This window comes from Exophiala viscosa (assembly GCF_022695815.1).
Source record: "Exophiala viscosa unplaced genomic scaffold EDD37scaffold_3, whole genome shotgun sequence".
NCBI lineage: Eukaryota > Fungi > Ascomycota > Eurotiomycetes > Chaetothyriales > Herpotrichiellaceae > Exophiala > Exophiala viscosa.
The window spans coordinates 2214575-2232883 of record NW_026944355.1 but is presented as its reverse complement, the minus strand read 5'-3'; the positions used below and the strand labels follow the sequence as shown (position 1 = coordinate 2232883).

At 51.8% G+C, this 18309-nt stretch overlaps 9 protein-coding genes across 9 annotated transcripts; 4 read left to right on the top strand and 5 right to left on the bottom strand.

Annotated features, from left to right (window-relative positions):
• The first annotated feature begins 1 nt into the window (after window position 1).
• On the top strand, window positions 2-2425 carry EDD37DRAFT_347137 (X-Pro dipeptidyl-peptidase protein). The gene is made up of 4 exons (XM_062811734.1): window positions 2-468; window positions 578-603; window positions 659-1067; window positions 1136-2425. Exons 1-4 carry the CDS (start codon window positions 292-294, stop codon window positions 2321-2323), a joined length of 1800 nt encoding a protein of 599 aa, XP_062672326.1. The 5' UTR covers window positions 2-291; the 3' UTR covers window positions 2324-2425.
• A 102-nt stretch (window positions 2426-2527) lies between these two features.
• On the bottom strand, window positions 2528-2983 carry EDD37DRAFT_608003 (uncharacterized protein; the record flags this gene model as incomplete). The annotated part of the gene is made up of 1 exon (XM_062815021.1): window positions 2528-2983. One exon carries the CDS (start codon window positions 2981-2983, stop codon window positions 2528-2530), a length of 456 nt encoding a protein of 151 aa, XP_062672325.1.
• A 355-nt stretch (window positions 2984-3338) lies between these two features.
• On the top strand, window positions 3339-5616 carry EDD37DRAFT_347253 (aldehyde dehydrogenase PutA). Its single transcript, XM_062811736.1, has 5 exons — window positions 3339-3884; window positions 3943-4442; window positions 4496-4588; window positions 4663-4781; window positions 4834-5616. Exons 1-5 carry the CDS (start codon window positions 3432-3434, stop codon window positions 5157-5159), a joined length of 1491 nt encoding a protein of 496 aa, XP_062672324.1. The 5' UTR covers window positions 3339-3431; the 3' UTR covers window positions 5160-5616.
• Window positions 5353-6345, bottom strand: EDD37DRAFT_648864 (Extradiol ring-cleavage dioxygenase, class III enzyme, subunit B; the record flags this gene model as incomplete). The annotated part of the gene is made up of 2 exons (XM_062818071.1): window positions 5353-6153; window positions 6211-6345. The coding sequence occupies 2 exons, from the start codon at window positions 6343-6345 to the stop codon at window positions 5353-5355; spliced, it is 936 nt and encodes a 311-aa protein (XP_062672323.1).
• A 422-nt stretch (window positions 6346-6767) lies between these two features.
• EDD37DRAFT_679671 (uncharacterized protein) lies at window positions 6768-7361 on the top strand (the record flags this gene model as incomplete). Its single annotated transcript, XM_062819694.1, has 1 exon — window positions 6768-7361. One exon carries the CDS (start codon window positions 6768-6770, stop codon window positions 7359-7361), a length of 594 nt encoding a protein of 197 aa, XP_062672322.1.
• A 747-nt stretch (window positions 7362-8108) lies between these two features.
• Window positions 8109-10367, bottom strand: EDD37DRAFT_347070 (putative cytochrome P450). The gene is made up of 6 exons (XM_062811733.1): window positions 9975-10367; window positions 9855-9918; window positions 9432-9808; window positions 8797-9369; window positions 8534-8725; window positions 8109-8460 (listed from the first exon to the last, which is right to left on the bottom strand). Exons 1-6 carry the CDS (start codon window positions 10072-10074, stop codon window positions 8159-8161), a joined length of 1608 nt encoding a protein of 535 aa, XP_062672321.1. The 5' UTR covers window positions 10075-10367; the 3' UTR covers window positions 8109-8158.
• Window positions 10368-11067: 700 nt separating this feature from the next.
• EDD37DRAFT_347068 (2-dehydropantoate 2-reductase) lies at window positions 11068-12440 on the bottom strand. Its single transcript, XM_062811732.1, has one exon. The coding sequence runs from the start codon at window positions 12184-12186 to the stop codon at window positions 11179-11181; it is 1008 nt and encodes a 335-aa protein (XP_062672320.1). The 5' UTR covers window positions 12187-12440; the 3' UTR covers window positions 11068-11178.
• Window positions 12441-12961: 521 nt separating this feature from the next.
• Window positions 12962-14929, top strand: EDD37DRAFT_347065 (MFS transporter). The gene has a single exon (XM_062811731.1). The coding sequence runs from the start codon at window positions 13191-13193 to the stop codon at window positions 14877-14879; it is 1689 nt and encodes a 562-aa protein (XP_062672319.1). The 5' UTR covers window positions 12962-13190; the 3' UTR covers window positions 14880-14929.
• A 799-nt stretch (window positions 14930-15728) lies between these two features.
• EDD37DRAFT_607996 (uncharacterized protein) lies at window positions 15729-17460 on the bottom strand (the record flags this gene model as incomplete). The annotated part of the gene is made up of 5 exons (XM_062815020.1): window positions 15729-16398; window positions 16447-16912; window positions 16960-17298; window positions 17349-17395; window positions 17426-17460. 5 exons carry the CDS (start codon window positions 17458-17460, stop codon window positions 15729-15731), a joined length of 1557 nt encoding a protein of 518 aa, XP_062672318.1.
• Between the last annotated feature and the right edge of the window lie 849 nt (window positions 17461-18309).

The window sequence follows — 18309 nt, the reverse complement described above, 5'->3', positions numbered from 1 at the left end:
ACTGTCTGGACTTCAGGAGCCATGTGACTTCCATGAGTTCTGAATTCTGGCACGAGATGTGGAGTGCTGGGGTACCGTCAAGCTCGATTCTTACCCCTGGCTTTGGGGATTCTGAAGTTGATCCAATCGCTGGCTTCCTTTCCGTGACCACCGGCTTGACGACCTCATCCCGCGTTTGTCAATATTCACCAAGGATTGCACAACTTATTGATGAGGACAAAGGTCCATTTACAGATTTTGCGTTTACAAGGAAGAGACATCGGTGCAACGACAAGAACTTGACAGAAGAAAATGCCTAACAAGCTGCGAGATGATCTTCACAAGATCGACGACACCTCCTTTGACTACATCTACGAGGAGAATGCTACGGTTCAGCTTAAAGAAGGCCGTGGTATTGTTCGATGCAATGTGTTCAGACCGAAAAGATCCAATGATGCAAGATACCCGGTACTCGTCACATATGGCCCCGTAAGTATTTTGCTTCTCGAAAGACCGTGCTATGAGGCCATGTGCCATTGAAGCTCAAAGCTTTCATATGTCCGTTTCTTATGATACAGCTTTCTGACGAGCTCCATAGTATGGCAAGGACGTGCATTATAAGGTGTGAGTACCTCTAGTCGGGCATACCCAACTAGGATGACATTCATACCGGATCTAGGTTCCACGCTGAGTCGTTTGGAGAGGTTCCTGAAGAACACCATTCACCACACTCGGCCTGGGAGACGCCTGACCCAGGATACTGGACTCGCCATGGTTATGCAATCGTACGAGCTGACGAGGTCGGCCTTGGCCAATCTCCAGGAGTGCTCAACACGATGTCCCGAGACACGAGCCTTTGCTTTGTAGACGTCATCGAATGGGCAGCGGCTCAGCCATGGTCTTCCGGAAAGATTGGTCTGCTTGGGATTAGCTACTATGCTGGCAGCCAATGGCGTGTTGCAGCACGCCGGCCCAAAGGTTTGGCCTGCATGGTACCATGGGAGGGTATGAGCGATTACTATCGTGACCGCTGTCGCCACGGTGGCATATTGTCAAACACTTTTATTGACTTCTGGTGGAACAGACAAGTGAGTGTGCTTGCGGAACGACTTGGCCTTTCCGGTGAGACTTCGTGGCTGACATTCCTTCGTTTTAGGTTATTGTCAACCAATACGGACGACCGGGGAGAGCAGCACGGAGGTGGGGGCCAGACACCATCGAGGGCAACCTGGATGAAGACGAACTTCGTGTCAACTGCCATGATCAGAACGTGGATAATGTCAAGAACTGTTTCCTCGACGATGAATATTATGCGACGAAGGACTACAAAGTCTCGGACATAGAGGTGCCTCTACTATCTGTTGGAAACTGGGGCGGTATTCTCCTCCATCTCCGAGGCAATGTTGAAGGATTCATCAACGCAGGATCGAAGCACAAGTACCTTCGGTTCATTACCGGTCGACACGATCTTCCATTCTACACGAAGGAATGTGTGGATATGCAACACAGTTTCCTTGACGCTTTTCTCAAGGGACATGATCCACTAGGGTGGTCACGCGACGAGCAGCCAAGGGTTGGCTACAAAGTCAGAATAGGCGATGTTGGCTTTAATGATGCTGCGGCCGAGGGTGCATATCCAGAAAGATACGCAGAGGACTGGCCAATCCCTACAACAAAGTACACGCATTACTACCTGACTCCCAGCCAGGGTCTGGTCGAGTCTGCCCCTACCGTGGAAGAATGCAAGCTTTCCTACGGGGCTTTAGGAGATCTCAAGAACCAGCATCTGATCCAGTTCACAAGCGAGCCGTTCAAACAGGAGACCGAGTTCACAGGCCACCTGGTTGCGCACTTGAACGTTTCCGTCACTCGAGCTGAGGCTTCAACGAACCAGCCCAGCGACATCGATCTCTTCATCACCGTCCGACATCTGAGTTCAGAAGGCAAAGAGATTCTGTACACTGGCACGGTTGGAGATCCTGTGCCTGTGACGAAAGGCTGGCTCCGTGTCAGTTTACGCAAGGTTAACGAGAAAAGCCCCAGACACCAACGCTGGCATCCGCATCGCGAGTATCTGTCTAGCGATCACGCGCCACTTAGTCCTGGAGAAATCTACCCAGCGGACGTCGAGATCTGGCCGACCAATGTGGTCATGTCGCCAGGAAGTCGCTTGGTACTGGAAATTTCATCGGGCGACACGCAAGGTGCAGGCTTGTTTGAGCATAATTCCAATGAAGACAGGAACGAAGCAACTTTCAATGGCATGAATCATGTCCACTTTGGAAAAGGGTATGAGAATTGGCTGTTGATGCCTTTGATTCCGGCAGGGAAGAATTCTGAATAGGAAAAGCCCGATGCCGCCACTCTACATTGGCATAAGAGCAACAGATTTTAGAGGATTTGTGGCCTTCACACGAGTGGCAAATAGTATGCCACACCCCCAAAGCCGCCATGATCTAAGGCTTATAGAAATGCACCTTGCTGCCTTGAAGGGCCCCGCAGGCCTCCTATTTCCTGCCCGTTCTCGCCGGCCACCAGGTCTTGATTTCTACCATTCTCCGCCAATTTTATATTTCATGCTATCGTTGTTCCATCTCCCTACAGTCGAGCGCCATAACCTGTTCAGATTCTGCAACAACCAAAATATCAGCATCATGTCCTGCCTTCCCCACGGCGCTCGTACTGGCCGTGTGAGAGAGTTCTTGCTTACCCCGTATGTCCAAACGCCCGTAAACATGACCACAACCATAGTAGACTCGACGGGGTTGAAACCTGCCGGCCGTTCCGACAGTCGATGTGACCGGCTTGAGGGCCGATATGGAGGCATTCGTCGCCAGTCCGAAGGCCAACTCGAATCAGGCAGTGCAATGTGTTCTTCTGTGTGCCCTTGGATCTGGATCGTGGGATCTTCTGCAGTGTCATCGTCTCCGGTGAAGTGGGTGTCGTATACTCGAAGTGTTTCTCGAACCGTGGTAGGTTCCACAATGGTCTCTGTTCTTGCCATTCTGCTCGAAGAGGACGAGCAAGTAAGTCCAAGGTGCTACTTGCGACGATCCCTGATGACAACGGCGCAGCTTCTCTTCTGCTGCAGAAGTGCAACTGAACATGTATCGTCGCAATCGTCATTGCCATCCAACCACTGTTGTCGGAATCAAAGGTGGTACCTAGGCGTGCTAGGATCGCGGCTGGGGTCTCAGGCGATCCTTGCCGGCGGGAAATCATGGGGAGATGCATGCTGGAATCTGCGCTGCAGGGTAACCATTTAACCCCTTTGTGGCGGGGTCATGGGCAACCCCATGTCGCCTGTTTTTGTGCCGTTTGTGCGTAAACCCCCTTCCGAACCATGACACGGGGCTGAGATTCGGCAACGGAAATTTGGCTTACTTGGTACTGGTTGTTTATGTATACCACGTTGTTGTTCGGAACTGAGAACAGTTCGCTCGGATCTCATCATGAGTGACCCAGAACATTCGCAGGCACTGCTTGGTAGACTAGTTCCCTCGAACATGATCTTCAAGATGGCAGGCGATTCGTTCTCTCGTATAGAGATATCCAGCCTTGAAGGCAGGGCCCAGTCGACTCGACTGCGTCAGAAATTGTTCCATTCACTGCATACGACGCTGGGATCGTCAGAGAAGACCATCAAAGATGCGATTTTGGCGGACAGTGGTTACAGCAAGTCGGAAGTCAACCTCGAATATGCGCTTGCCATTTCCGACTTGCGCAAGCACTATGCTTCTGTGGACCTCGAACAAGATCTAAAAGCTCAGAAAGCTGTAGAGAACCTCAAGGCGACGACGAACGTTGGCATTGTATATATCGTTCCTGCAAAGCAGAACCTGTTCTATTGTGTCATCTCGGCTCTCACTGCAGCGTTGGCGGCTGGGAACTGTGTCGTCGTTGAGGTATTCGCTCCCTTTTCCCAAATCCACCAGTCACTTGATCTGATTCGAACCTGTTCAGCTACCTCCAACACTGACGCAGGTATCTGGTGTCCTCCGGAAGATCTTACCATCTGCACTCGACGCGGATATCTTCGGCGTCAGCGGCACAAGACCAACAAAGGACTTTCTGTCCAAATGTCATGTTTTGGAGCAGTCCGACGATGGGACAGACAATGCGCAATCAGAGCCGCAGGCTAGGGTTGTGGCAATCGTAGACAGGACTGCAGATATCCTCGAGGCAGCCATGGTGATCGGGGCATCTCGAGTATCATTCAACGGGCGCTCAGTCTATGCTCCCGATGTTGTCCTCGTGAATGAATTCGTGGCCGACAACTTCCTGTACCATCTCGTCCAGACGGTAACATCACCCTTGTCGAGTAAAAGCGCCCCCGCATCACAGAATCAGTCAAAATACCTGCCAGATGGTCATGCCAGAACGTTGAAGGAGCTGGAGAACAACGATGGTGTTCGCGTGGTTGTGTCAAGCTCCAGCGGCAGCATCATGGAGGTCAAGGACCGGTAAAGGCGAGACATTCCGGCCAAAGAAGCCCAGCACTAATCCGCAGCTATAGGACAATGGTACCCCTAAGTCGCAGGATAGAGGGTCGACTGATTATCGTCGTGCGGATAACGAGTTTAGATGATGCTATCGACCTCGCCAACAGGTATGCATTCCTGTGACAGTATCTTTTTCTTCACATGTTTGTACGACTCGCTGACGTTATGTTCGCCTTGACAGCTTCGGCACTCCCTTGGAGGCGAACTACAGCTTTGCAACTCCTACTGAAGCAAATTACCTCGCGAGATTCATCGATGCACGCATTTCCTGCATCAATCATATACCTGCTGAACTGCTTGGTAAGTCTACTGCCAAACATCTTCCACCAGTACGGCTGATAATCTTTCAAAGTTGGCCCGTTGGCACCCAAGCATCCGGCAGAAGCACCGTCTCCGAGTCCACGGTACAGCCAAGCATTATTCCGCACTCCGCGACCGCGACTAAGACATGCCTCAGAGCTGACGACCCTCACTCAGGCAGCTGTCCGCTCTCGGTCAACAGAAGGGTTGGAGTCGTGGAGTCGAGCCATCGTCGAGCCTGCACTGCCGGCAATGAAACAAGGTGACGGGCATGCCGTTGGTTTCTTCGATCAAGCATTTTTGGCCCTAGGGGTCAGCGTTGTCTCGCTCTTGGCTGGGACGGCTTTTTATGCCTTCAAAATGTTGAGACGGCGGTAATAATTGTTCGACCTCTACATTGTGAGAGACAAGGTTTCCCCCAAAACCCGAGTAGTTAGGAGTTGTAACATAACCATCTGAGTTCAATTGTACGCCATGTCTACTTAGGGCGTCGTGAGCAATAGCATACATGGGAAACAGTTTGAATTTGCAAGCAAAATGTATGCAGGTTCTACGCCACAGAAAGACAAAATCAAGCAGCAGCAGTAACCATTCTCGGACGGGGCAGTTTCTCGCTCTCCCTCTCCTCTCTTCCTACAAACTTGTTGCCTGTGTCATCTTTGTATCTGCCGAACGTGAACTGCGAGTTTGCCATGTTGACAAGCTCCCACGTCTCAGCAGCCAGCACGTTCGGATCAGCCTCATCTTCCCAGTCTCCCACCGCACCTGCCGCAAAGAGCGCCGGCATCCAATGGTCGTCCGTGGCCTGGGCCTCGCGGTAGGCAGGATGCTGCATCAGGCGAATCATGGCTTTTCTCAATGCTGGACCTCGATTCTTCGTCACGACATCTTCAGTCGCCTGGCGAAAGTTGAGGGCCCACGCCTCGGGCGGTCTCTCCTGGCCCAAGGACTCGCGGTACAGCAGCATGTTCGTCCATGCGTTACGATACAGGTTGTGCACCGCGCCGCCCGTTCCGATTAGTAAGTATCCCTCTTTCCGAAGTGGGCGGAGCGTCGCGCCCACCTTGACATGGTAGTATGGGTCGTAGCGCGCGTTCATCGACACGATGCTCACGGGCGGGCATTTATTGTAGTCGGGGAACATGCGGATGAGCACCATGAATGTGTCGTGAATCCAGGTGAAATCCGGATTTGGGCCAGCGTTGAATCCTTCAGCTTTGAGCATGGATATGCATCGTTCGGCGGTGGGAATGTCTGGGTTAGGTTTCCAATCTTTATACAGTGCTGGACTGGAGAATGGGCAGAAGCTCTTGCCGGGAGCTGGGTTGGTTGCAACCTCGATCTTGTCCCCGAGACAGGCCCAGTGTGCGCCCTGCGAAGATCGATGTTACTTTGCATTCTCACCATGGCTTCTCCAACAAAAACAGACCATGATGACAATCCCTTTGACGTTGTGAGCAAGGGCTTCTTGTCCGCATTTTGTCCAATATGCCCCAGACTCGGTGTCAGCCTCGAGCATGCGTGTCGAGCCATGTGAAAAGAAGTGTACCGGCGTAATTCCCATGATTGCGTTTCGAGAGACGGCGCAAAAAAATGGTGACAAGATGGTCAGTCGTCATGATCGATCGAACCAGAACTCAACAATATATCTAGGTCCTAGAGGACGACATCATCAGCCGTCGTAAGCTGCCGGAGGCATGAGTGGCGTTCAGCCAAATGACGAGGCAAACCCCAGCGTCAGTCCCCCATGTACTTGTCGATGCAATCGAAGAGGGGACAGCAAGAATCCGGTATGGGGTTCCGGGGACCCTTGTTGCTGGTCGGAAAGTGTCGATCGCCCCGTGTTGCCCCTGAAAAGCCGGTGGAGATCGCCAGCCGAAGCGCCTCAATCCGACAAACGGCACCGTTCTGGAACAATAAAACAACAAGGCAAGTAGCCTGGACGAGCATCGTGTATTGGTGCTTCGTCATCTGAGAATAACAAAAATGACTTCGCAGACACGTTCCCCTACCGAAGGTCAATTGGCCGATAAGCTGCCCGGATTGACGGCATACATTACCGGCCACAAACCAGATAATGGAGACACAACCATTCAAGAGAAGCGACCAGCGAATTGGCGATCAATCGACAAGGGTGGCATGACTTTCCATGAGGTCTTCACAACATCTGAGTTTCCCGTGTCTTTCAACGACGACGTCGACATCAAAAAGCATGACGACCGAGTCAACTCGGGAAAGATGGGTATTGTCAACCCTCGCGGTACCGTACTAAGATTCGTCGACTTCTCTCCCGGGTTCGAGTCAATGATGCATCGGACCAGGAGTCTGGACTATGGCATTGTGGTGGAAGGCGCCATCGAATTGATCCTCGATTCTGGCGAAAAGCAACTCCTGCAACGTGGAGATGTGTGCGTCCAAAGAGGCACCAACCATGCTTGGAGGAACCCAAGTACTACTGAGTGGACGAGGGTTGTTTACATCTTACAAGACTCACAGCCAGTCGAGGTGCAAGGGAAACCTTTGAAGGAGTACCTGGGCCGAAGTGAAGGGGAGATTCCTCCAAGCGGCAACGACGAGTAGATAAGTCGAGAGAAAACAATTAAAAGTCTCAGTAACGAGTGTATACTCACCATCCTTGACAAGGCTGTTGCAAAATTGCGCAATGGTGGACCAAAATATTTTCCTCGCGCAGAACCTGTAACTGACCAGGGGAGAGCTTCCCACCACACTCGTACTTTTCCTCTGTCTCTAAGACCAAGCCGACATGACTGTGGAACGAGCCATTTTATCCTCAACATAAAAGTGCTCCTGTTGGCCTGGTTGAGACCTGGAGAACCACAAAGTCAACACTGACCCCATGGGCTGTAGGTGGAGCCATGGAGAGTCTACAAACACACAGCTACGGAGCAAGCCCCTTTCCGGAAACAGTGGTACTATCTTGACCACTGTTGCCCTTCACAAACAATAGGATGCCTTTCCTCCTCTTGTCTTCCCAGCGTCCTTCGCAGACAGCAATATAGCGCCAGCCATTGACCGAACCGAGGCCATCCACTCTAGCGTATAGACCTATTAAGTTGGAGGGCAGGGAGTCACTGTCGCGAGCCGCTCGCCCCATGTCTTATATCGTAGATGTACTCCTAGGTCAGACGGTGCCAAGTTCTCTGGAAATAGGCTTGGGAGGTACTTCGTATCCTACCCCATTACTTCAGCTAACCGATCTGCGTTCATTGTGAGATTGTGTCTGTCCCTGGAGGTCGTGTTATCCATTCTGGACTGACGAATGATGGAGACATTCTACACGCCAAGGAGATGCAAAGAATGTGTTTACACCGAAGCGGTATTACTGCCTATTGCCAGGACAATGGCCGGAGGTATCTCTAGCTGAAGAAGTCCGCCTTTTCATATTGCGCAAAGAAATTGGCGCAAGCCTCTTTGTACTCCCTCTCAATAGCGTCACGTCTCGCCTCTGATCGCACAGTAAGTTTGACAGGGAAGTCGTATGCACAAGCCGTCAAACCCTCCCTGTATCCAGTGACGACGTCGGTATCCGGCTCAATGGGTTTCCCGGTCGCCGGATCGGTCGCTTTCTCGAGTTTAAAAGCCCACAGGATCTTGGAGATAGCGTGGAAAAGGTTTCGGTCTGCTAAATGGATGCCTGGGCACAGACGGCGACCGTGGCCTGTATCATTTGGTGAGCCTCATGGAACCTGCCACCCAAACGTCATTATCAGGGTCATGAGGATCACACATACCATAACCATAATGATCGCGATTCTCATAGTCGGCGGAATTGGCGTACTCGGCAGCGAGCAGTGTGCGGCCTTTGTAGTGGTCGGGATCGAAGACTTCATGGTTGGGGAACTTGGACTCGTCGTGGTGCAAGCCCCAGACATTGATGAAGCATATTGTGCCTTTTGGCAGGAATTTACCGTCGATCCATTCATCTGTCGAACATGCATTTTAGCAGATCTTTTCGCGAGACAGGGATCGAGGGAGAACCGAAGTTTAAACTTACCTTCAGAAAGAGCATGCGGTACGGACAGGGGGGCGACAGGTCGCCATCGATGGGATTCCTTGACAATCTGCGCCACGTAGGGTAACTTGTCGTAGTCAGACCACTCGGGTACCTTGTCCTCGCCCAGCACGGCATCGATCTCGGCTTGTGCCTTCTTTTGCACTTCCGGGTACACAACCATGGCTTGAACAAACGATGTGAGAACCGATGCCGAGGTATCGGACCCCCCTTTGATCGTGACGCCCGAAAGCAATGTAATTTGGTGGGTAGTTAGGCCACTTTTCTCCTGGTTATCCAACAGCCGATCCAGAACGGTGAACTGAGATCCAATGGCCTGGCGCCTTTTCAGGACGGAGTTTAGGAGACCAGTGTAGAGCTTATGCATCTCGTCGTGGACAACAGTGGCGCGGGTCACCCACTTGCCGAGGAAGCGTTCTGGGATCGCTTTCAGAAAGGGGAATATGTCGACGGGAGGAGTGGCGCCGAACTCCTGGATTCGAGCCCATTTCTGGAGCAGCGCCTCGAGGCTTTCCATGTGAGGTGCCTCAGTCGACGGAGAGCGAATACCATAGACTGAACAGCGTGAGTGCCATCCTCATCGGAGATCTCTGATTGTCAGAACAGGCCGCACTTACCGACACTCATGACAATACTATTCGTGGTCCTCTTGAGGTGACTCGCCCAACTGTCGGGGGTGTCGAGCATGTCGTGGAGCAATTGGACCATCTCGGCCTGCTGAATCTTGGTGTGCTCTTTGTCGCACAGGGTTTCCGTGAAGTCTTGATGAATTACTTTTCTCATCACTCGCCAAACTGGCGTGTTGTTCATGAGAAGTACATGATCGCCTTCGCCGATAATACGGCCCACTTCGTTTGGTGGACGGTTACTGGACGTCGCGCTCTTCTTCTCCAAAAGCTGTTTGATGATCCGTCGGTCTGTGAGGACCGCCACGGTACCAGGTCCGAGCTTGATAGTGTACAAGCCACCATACTTCTTTGCCCATTCGGTGAACCTGAGCTGGTTAGATGCAAAAGTACAAAAGCCAAAGGAAGACTTGCTGAAGATAGAGCTTCTGCTTGGGAAGTTGATGCAAATTACCTATGATAGGTAATGTTGGCGGTCCTGTGGCAGTCTGATTAGCATTTGCAGGGGGGTCGAGGGACGGAATGTAAGTATACCATCTGGGAAATTGTGACCTCGTCTACCTACGAACATGTAGGCATACAGCAAGAAACTAGCTGTGAGAAGAGCACTGGCCAGAAGCACGGGGGACGCCATGGTTGTCAGATAGCAAGTATGGTGCTGAGACGACTAGGAATATTGGCGAATATTCGAACCTCTGGTCCAGATCGCCGGGTTCATGTTTCAGAGTATTATCGTATGCCTTTTGGTGAAGATGTCACAGTCGACATTCGACCCAGTGGTCATTTCCCGCGTCGGGGGAAGCGAGTCCAGTAACGCTGGAGCCGACAATTATATGCAGGCCCCCCATTATTCTTGGCATCTCTTTCTCCCTGATACGAGTACCCCATGCATTGCCGCGGCACTACCCCGTGACGATGCTACAGGCTTGGCCAATGCCTGGCTAGTACCTTCCTGGAGAAAGAGAAAAGTTGGGGTTGCCAGGGCCCCGTACAATGGGTCACACTTTGATTGGGAAAGGCAACATGGCTTGGACCGAATGCAAGTGGTAGATAGCGAGGCGATTGGCAGCGTGCAAACGTCATGCTTCGGGTACAGCAACCATGACGAGGCTGAAACCCTGGAAAACCAAACCACGTGTGTCAGCTCGTAACGGCACGAGAGGTTGAATGAGAGGACTTTCTGACTGGATGAAAACAGCGGAGAAATATTTCACCAATCGTGGTGGCTATATCTTTCGATTTCGTTCGAGCAAATGGATTCATTTCTACTGGGCGGGTTGGAATCTGGGGGCCTTAGACAGTAACCCCCAGCACCAGGCTCGCCCCTGATGGAACTCACGCAAATCTTACCGTCCTCCTCTCCGTGCCCACAAGACCATATCATGATTCGGGAATATCATAGACACATGGCCAAAAAGACCAGGATCTTAGCTGCCTGTCTTTGCCACTGGTACAATCGCAGATGCTATCCCATGCGTTATAGCTTCCACCAAGGACATGTTCTGCAAAGGATATGACACAATCCTTTCCGGAGCCATCCGCATGTAGCGCTGTCGCTCCCGGAACACGATCTTCACGTGTCCCACAGGACTCCGTAGCCCTTGAGATCTAGGCCTTGAGATGGACGTTGGCCAGTCAAAGATTTTTCTGTTGGGGCAGATGATTGGACACAGCATCATAAGCAGGATCTCGCGACGGACGAGTCCAGTTCGATGCCAGCATGCAACCACCTCGTTCGTTAAGTTGGAGTCCGCAGGCTCTCTTGCTCTCGAACTATTGCATCAAATCTCCCTTTCAGCAAGGCATATATGGCTTCAGTCAAGGGCATCTTGACCTCCCACTGTTGTCCGAGGCGAATGGCATTGCCGACAATTGCCTCGACCTCAAATAGTCTGCCTTGCTGAACATCCTGCAACATACTGACAGGTCTGCCGCCTCCAGTCTCGGATCTTCGTTTGGCGATGGCCATTTGCTTTTCTGCGACCTGTTCATCAACATTGGGAATACCTATTTTCTGAGCCAAGGAGATGATCTCCAGCATAATGGACCAGACAATACCATGAGCGTAGGAGGAAGTCAGCAGGAAATCTCCATCGTTACACATTGACAGAGCACAAACTGGACTCCATGCGCAGTTTAGCACCAGTTTCTGCCACCGGGCGATCTGAATATCTTCATGGACCTCGGCTTGCCCTCCACCAGAAATGACCAGATGGGCTAACCTGGAAGCGGCGGCCTTGTGAGACGCAGGCGCATTGGCCGGAAATGTCCCTATTTCCAGACGATTCAACATTTCCGGGTATTCGATGACACCCTTTGCGGTTTCAGTCGCTGGCATATAAACGGCACAGCTAAGGAGCGGGTTGTCCGGAAATGCCTGGGCGACTTCGTCCTCGATTGCAATTCCATTTTGAGCCAGCACAATGGCTGTTCCCGGCTTCACGACAGGTCGAATCAAGTCCGTCAGCAGTGGCTTTGAGCCTGGGAAGGATTTCCTCGCGACAAATATGAAGTCGTATACGGCATCCTTGGGGCATTCATCGGTAGTTCGAACGACGAGCTCGGGGCGAAATTGCACATTGCCGAATCTTTCGCTGAGAAGAGTGAAGCCGTTCTGTCTGACAGCCTCGTAATTCGAACGACAAACAGCGGCGACTCGGCATCCGGCTCGCTGGAATTGATAGAGGTGCACAGCACCGATGCTACCTGCTCCAAAGAGGAGGACGTTGGGAGCCATGTCAGGCATCTTCGGCCTCGGGTACAGAAGTTGTCCACATTGCTATGGAAGATGGAGGAATTCATCAAGGTAAGTCAAGCAACGAGGTGTCGGAGTTGACCGACTAAGCTTCGTGGCTGGTGCTTTGGTCGTACGAGCGCCACAGCGAGTAAGTTGTGGCTGCACACAATCATGTCCTCTACAACTCTACGCGGACATCAGCACTAGAAAGAGGCGTCTGACAGATACGGTCGGAGATATCATCTCCATGTCGTTGTTTTCACACTTCGATTTCTAATATGCAGGATACCATATACCACATCAGGTCAGTACAAGTGCCACAGTGGATGGCTCGGAATCCTCATGGGCGAGAAAAACGTGTCTCAAGGTATATCTATGGCCACAACGTGCCACGGTCTTACTAATTATGGGTGGGTATCGGGAATAAACAACCGTCAAGCCGAAGAGCGAAGAAGCGAGAAGTTCGAAACCTTTGTCTCAAACGTTCTTTGCAACTGCCAGCATAACCCACCAGCAATGCCTCAAAACGGCAAAAATGAGTGACCTTGATGAACATGAACCATATCTAACAGCCACCGACCGTGAATGTGTTGGAGGTGAGCGTTCAGGTCAGAAGGAGAGTTTCCCACGGCTTGCACGACGTGTTATAAGCTTCGAACATGGCTCCAACCCCACGATTCCTCAGATTCCACCATCTGCCGGACGCACATCGTCAACAAATCCAACGAATGACGTGCTCGGACAGCAGAGATTTTCCTCCGCAGCCACGGAACATTGGTTCAAAGCGCGACGCCGGTGCCGTATACCCGGACACTAAGACGATCAAGAGTGGTCAATCCACAACGTCAAGGCACAAATAATAACAGGTACGGAAGGGTCCAGAATTTTTCCTAATGGTGGCCATTTGTGTTTTCCCGAAGAGAGCGTAAATATCTACGTCACGACATCCTCCTTTTCATTTCAATGTTCACTCCAACTTCACAACCATCACCGCTCTTTTCGTCGGCCAAAACATGGACAGGATAGAACGAATTCTGTCGCGTCCGGTCGCTAAACCGTATCGAAGCAGCAAGATCGACCCCTCGGCTAAACCGCACCTCAACCAAGATGGCCATATTGACTTTGCTCCCGGTGACGTCGAAAATCCCAAGGAGTGGTCTGCCCGGCGACGATGGTATTGCACGATAGTCTCTGTCTTGCTTGTGGTCAACGCAACTTTCGCCTCGTCCAGTCCTTCAGGGTGTGTCGGGAGCATATCCAAACAATTCCACGTTTCCGAGGAAGCGGCTGGTCTGGTCGTCACGTTGTTCCTGCTGGGCTATTGTGCAGGACCGTTGGTCTTCGCGCCATTGTCCGAATTTTATGGCCGACGATATGTTTTCCTAGTCACCTTCACCTGCTACAACGCCTTCAACTTCCTCTGCGCGTTTGCGCCCAACTTCGCGTCTTTGCTCATTGGTCGTTTGTTGACCGGCACTTTTGCGAGCGCGCCCCTGACTAATGCACCTGGCGTGTTGGCTGATCTCTGGGGTCCTATTGAGCGAGGGAACGCCATGGCTGTCTTCTCAATGATGACCTTTGTGGGCCCATCGATGGGACCGGTCGTTTCCGGCTTCTTGGAACTCAAAGAGGATTGGAGATGGAACTTCTATGTCTTGCTCTGGCTGGGTGGCGTCACCGAGGTGTTGATGTTGACAATCCCCGAAACGCATCCCGGGACCGTCTTGATCAACAAAGCACGACGCATCCGGGGAACTCGAGTCGAAGAACATGCTCATCTCAAAGCCCCTTCCGAAGCACAAGGCCGGAGTCTGACGAGTATGTTCAAGATCGCCCTCGTCCGGCCGTGGCAGATCTTGTTCGATCCGATCTCGCTTCTCGTCGCCATTTACCTCTCGATTGTCTATCTGCTGCTTTACATGCTCTTCACAATCTACCCTATCGTTTTCCAACAAAAGCGGGGCTGGAACGCTGGGGTAGGAGAGCTACCGCTGATCGGTACCGCAGTGGGAGCTTGTATAGGTGGTGCTTTCGTTTTCGCCGTTTCCGCACGTGATAAGAAGAAGATGCTCGCCGGCGTCCCTCGAAGTCCCGAAGATCGCCTTCCCGTCGCCATGCTCGGCGGCATCCTTTTCGCGGTCACCATGTTCTGGTTCGCGTGGACTGGCGAGTTCAACAGCATCCACTGGTTCGTTCCAACCCTCGCCGGCACATTCCTCGCCGCGTCCATCCTGTTGATCTTCGTTGCGTATCTCAACTACCTCACCGACACTTACTTGATGTACACGGCGAGCGCCATGGCTGCGAACACCATTTGTCGATCAGCCTGTGGGGCTGCCGCGCCTCTCTTCACGCAGTACATGTTCGATGCCCTTGGTGTCGGTGGTGGGGGATCTCTTATCGGCGGTGTGGCCTGTCTTCTCGCGCCCATTCCTTTCATCTTCTACAAGTACGGCCATTCTATCCGGGAAAGAAGCAAATTTGCGCCTACGTCGCTTCCGAAACCGAATGATGAAGAGAAGCAGGATAACGATGTTCCGGTAGACACGGGGAGTCGAAGGTCGAGTACGACCGTCAGTGTCACTAGTAGCCAGTCGTCCCTGGAATCTGGACACGATGGTCCGATCGTCGAGAGACCCGAAGAGGAACATCCTAATGTCATTGCAGAGACTGAAGACAGGTCACATACAGTAGAGCCTTGACTGGAACACAAGAGCATCACTTACTCGTCGTTGGTTCCAACGAGCGGCCACACCTCCAGGCTATGAATCTGCTTCACAGGAACTATGCGTCCTTACCACCGTTACGATCTGAGACCAACTTGGCGTCCCCTCGGTCGAGCAACTGCATCTGATATGGTCGGACGCGACACGCGATTTCCAAGTGCATCCGGGACAGCCAACCCTTCCCGGGGAGTGAAAGGGCTTTCTTCTGGTGCTTGACCAGGCTCAATTTGGGGAAAAGAATAACATTGCCTTTGCTTGATGCTTGCTGTTTCACGAGCGATGGATTTTGGGTTGGCTCTTAGTCTTTCTAGTGACGCATGGCGATAATGAGGGCATACAAGCACTAAGGTTTCTTCAAGAATGTGTATCGACGGTGTAGACATAGCAAGCATCAAGCCTTGGGTCGGGCCTTTGAGTGTAAATATACTTTTTTTTCTACAGCTCGCCACTCCTTTGACGGGCTCAACTTCCCGTCCAGCTTGTTCGGTCATTTGTGTGAACGTCAGTATCCCACACGAGCTGAAGACGACGAAGAATATAAGTCGATTTAGCGGTGACAGCACAAATTTCCCACCGTAGCGAACAGGGAGGGCTACCTCGGAGTTCCTGCGACTGATGCGCAGTGTCTTGCTTGGTCAGAAGTCTTCATTTATCCTATTCCTTCAGCTCACTCTGTGCACTCTTCACCCCACTCAAGTCAGTCCCATTGCTGCACAGAATCGCCCAGCCTGTGAAGCCAAGTGCGAATGCCCAAAGAACTTTCATCAACGTTCGCCTAATGGGAATACCACTCTATGTACCAGGCGTTCTTCTAAAGCCGCCGAGTCATGACAAGTTTGCAAGGCAATCTAAGTCATGATGTATCTGCAGCACGATCCCTCCGTAAGTGGACTCCTCAGATTCCTCGCGCGTCTCCGGAAGAAGACAATTCAAAAGCAACCGAGACACTGCGTCAATCGTCGAGCCTTTCAGCTGTTTGACTACGTTCACCATCTCCACAATCGACCATGTCCTTGAGTGAAGCCGCGAATGTGGAGTATCCGCTTGATACAAGAGAACTTGCCATGCCTTCTCCGGTGATCCATCTTTGTCAAGGTTATGCTCGATCAATCGAGCTTGAGCCTGCATCAACTCGTTCCTCCGCTCTTTCGGTTCGCGAAGTGCAGTATCGCTACCTCCGAGGAGGATGTCAAAGATGAAGAGCAGTATCGACACAGACGAAGCTGACCTCATCAGTCTCCGCATTGGTGTCCGTTGATCGCCCGATGTCTGTGTCAACCGAAGCAACGTCCTCCTCAGAGAAGTGAATACTGCCTCGTGGATGAAACTACTGGGCTGTGAACCACAGGTGGCCGTCGAAAGTATCTGAATCTTCGTCAACCGATCCAAGAGCCGTGCGAAACAGGAATTAGAGGCAGTTGATCTTCTTTCCTTATGTGAAGAATATGTCGTTCTCATATCGATCGTTGAATAGCCGGGAAGAGTCGACGTACACCTACGCATATCAGCCCACATTTATCAAGCATTTGCAGCATGATCTTACCAAGCAAGCAATGACACTGTAACTGGCGAAAGACTTTTCAGGCCGCCGAGAAGGCTTATTGAGCGTTCCAACCCATCGATGTGGGTTTGAATGCCGCCAGGGACAACTTTCGGAAGCTGCCGACCCTGAGTGGGCTCTCTTTCGGGCCCATCATCGACCACATCCATGGTCAACACGGCTTCATACATCCAAAGGTTGACCATCGCTAAGATAATTTCCTCGGACAGCCCTGCGGGTGTATTGATCCGCTCTTTCAGCATTCGGATACCATTCAGCATGAGCCCGATAGTTTCTGAGGTCGGAGAGCGACGGCCCGAGTCCAGGTCTCGACTAAGACTTGATGTTGCGAGCAAAAATTGAGCTGGTAAAGGACGATTGAGGATGTGGCGGGCCACGGTGGTGGCAGGTGACGAGATGTTGCAGAATTGATTTGTTCCAGAGATGCGACGTATCACAACTCGAAATACTGACTATCGTCAGTGCAAAGTCGAGCAAATGATTCCAGGCACTCACGATAGTCCAGAAGCTCTTGATGTTTATGACGAACTTCTGACGAATTTGGCGATCTGCGCAGGTTGACGTTGTCGTTTGCTGGAGCGGACGAAGTGAGGAGCAATGAAGAACGACTTTCGAATGCCGTGCTTGCGCATGTTCTATGCGAATGTTGCGGCGAGGTAGCCGTGGAGATGGACTCGAAGGAAGACTCAGACGCGGCTCCGGTATCCTCTCCAAAGTCGTCGACGTGTTCTGAGGACCGCACCATATCCTCCCGTCGCAGCCACGGTAGGACGCGACTTTGTGATCTTGCGGCCAGCTGATTCTGGCGTCGGATGGAGTCCCTCTTGCGCAGAACTGTCCGATGGTTCAGTAACAGGTGCCGAAATCCTAAGTTGAGCTCTTACATTCTTTCATGACATGGCGACTCTTGCACGTGCCTGGTTGGCTGTCCCTAGATACAAAGAGATACTTTGGGACATACTCCGATTTGAAAGTCGGGTTTGATACAACACCCATTTTGCCTCCAGCGACAGGGGGACTTCGCAGTCAGAACCAGTGACAACCTTCTCAGATAATGCGTGTGCGCCTCGTAAATATGAGCGCAGAAATACTGAAAGCAAACACGCGGACGATAAAGAAGGGAGTCAAGACAAAAAGGCATCGAAGCCATACATAACTACGGCCCAGGGAGTCCCGTCATCGTTACGAGTCCCCTGACCTTCAACCCTGTAAGGCTATCAGACTGATGCTGCGCCAGTCGGACGACCTCGAGGCGATTGTGCGCTGCTGACCACACTCCTTTTCCCGTCAAGTCTCTTCTTCGATGCGCGTTCATTGAACAGAATCTGTTACCGAAAACGGTTTGCACGCTCAACGAATCATCGATCATTGCGCTTCGCGGCTGACGGGATGAGATGTGACACTGGAGATGCAGCTGAAGACCTGATCCGGGCAAGTCTCGACTAGTGCTTACAGACAGTGCTTTGGCCAAATGCATTCAACTTTAGGATAGGAAATCCGCAAGGTCTGACAAAGTCCGATGCCTATCACGTACCTACAGCGCTCGTCTTGATAGCCATACGGCCCCTCCAAACATGGTGCGGCGTTATGTTTTGCTGCTGCTGATGACCTACTTATCAATGCTGGGAGAACCAATGTTCTCCGCCATCGGGAAGCTTGCTGCTTCGTAAAGGAAAAGAGTGAGATAATGGGAGAAGAGTGTCCTGTGTCAGACAACACGAATTCCCGTGGACAACGCTTCGAAGCCGGACTGAACCTGTCCAAGCGAAGCGACGTTGCCCGCTTCGAGGCAATGGCCAAATTGGGCCAAGTCCTGACCTGTGGAACAATTCTACAAGCCCATGG

What these genes read in the sequence shown, in the direction of transcription:
- EDD37DRAFT_347065 (XM_062811731.1), top strand. Translation starts at nt 13,191, where the DNA reads ATGGACAGGATAGAACGAATTCTGTCGCGTCCGGTCGCTAAACCGTAT.
- EDD37DRAFT_347137 (XM_062811734.1), top strand. Translation starts at nt 292, where the DNA reads ATGCCTAACAAGCTGCGAGATGATCTTCACAAGATCGACGACACCTCC. An exon ending in TACTCGTCACATATGGCCCC is followed by an intron (nt 469 to 577) that starts GTAAGTATTTTG and finishes CGAGCTCCATAG; the next exon opens with TATGGCAAGGACGTGCATTA. An exon ending in ACTTCTGGTGGAACAGACAA is followed by an intron (nt 1,068 to 1,135) that starts GTGAGTGTGCTT and finishes CCTTCGTTTTAG; the next exon opens with GTTATTGTCAACCAATACGG.
- EDD37DRAFT_347070 (XM_062811733.1), bottom strand. Translation starts at nt 10,074, where the DNA reads ATGGCGTCCCCCGTGCTTCTGGCCAGTGCTCTTCTCACAGCTAGTTTC. An exon ending in TAGTATTGTCATGAGTGTCG is followed by an intron (nt 9,370 to 9,431) that starts GTAAGTGCGGCC and finishes CACGCTGTTCAG; the next exon opens with TCTATGGTATTCGCTCTCCG. An exon ending in ACCGCATGCTCTTTCTGAAG is followed by an intron (nt 8,726 to 8,796) that starts GTAAGTTTAAAC and finishes CATGTTCGACAG; the next exon opens with ATGAATGGATCGACGGTAAA.
- EDD37DRAFT_347068 (XM_062811732.1), bottom strand. Translation starts at nt 12,186, where the DNA reads ATGCCTGACATGGCTCCCAACGTCCTCCTCTTTGGAGCAGGTAGCATC.
- EDD37DRAFT_347253 (XM_062811736.1), top strand. Translation starts at nt 3,432, where the DNA reads ATGAGTGACCCAGAACATTCGCAGGCACTGCTTGGTAGACTAGTTCCC. An exon ending in ATCATGGAGGTCAAGGACCG is followed by an intron (nt 4,443 to 4,495) that starts GTAAAGGCGAGA and finishes CCGCAGCTATAG; the next exon opens with GACAATGGTACCCCTAAGTC. An exon ending in TATACCTGCTGAACTGCTTG is followed by an intron (nt 4,782 to 4,833) that starts GTAAGTCTACTG and finishes AATCTTTCAAAG; the next exon opens with TTGGCCCGTTGGCACCCAAG.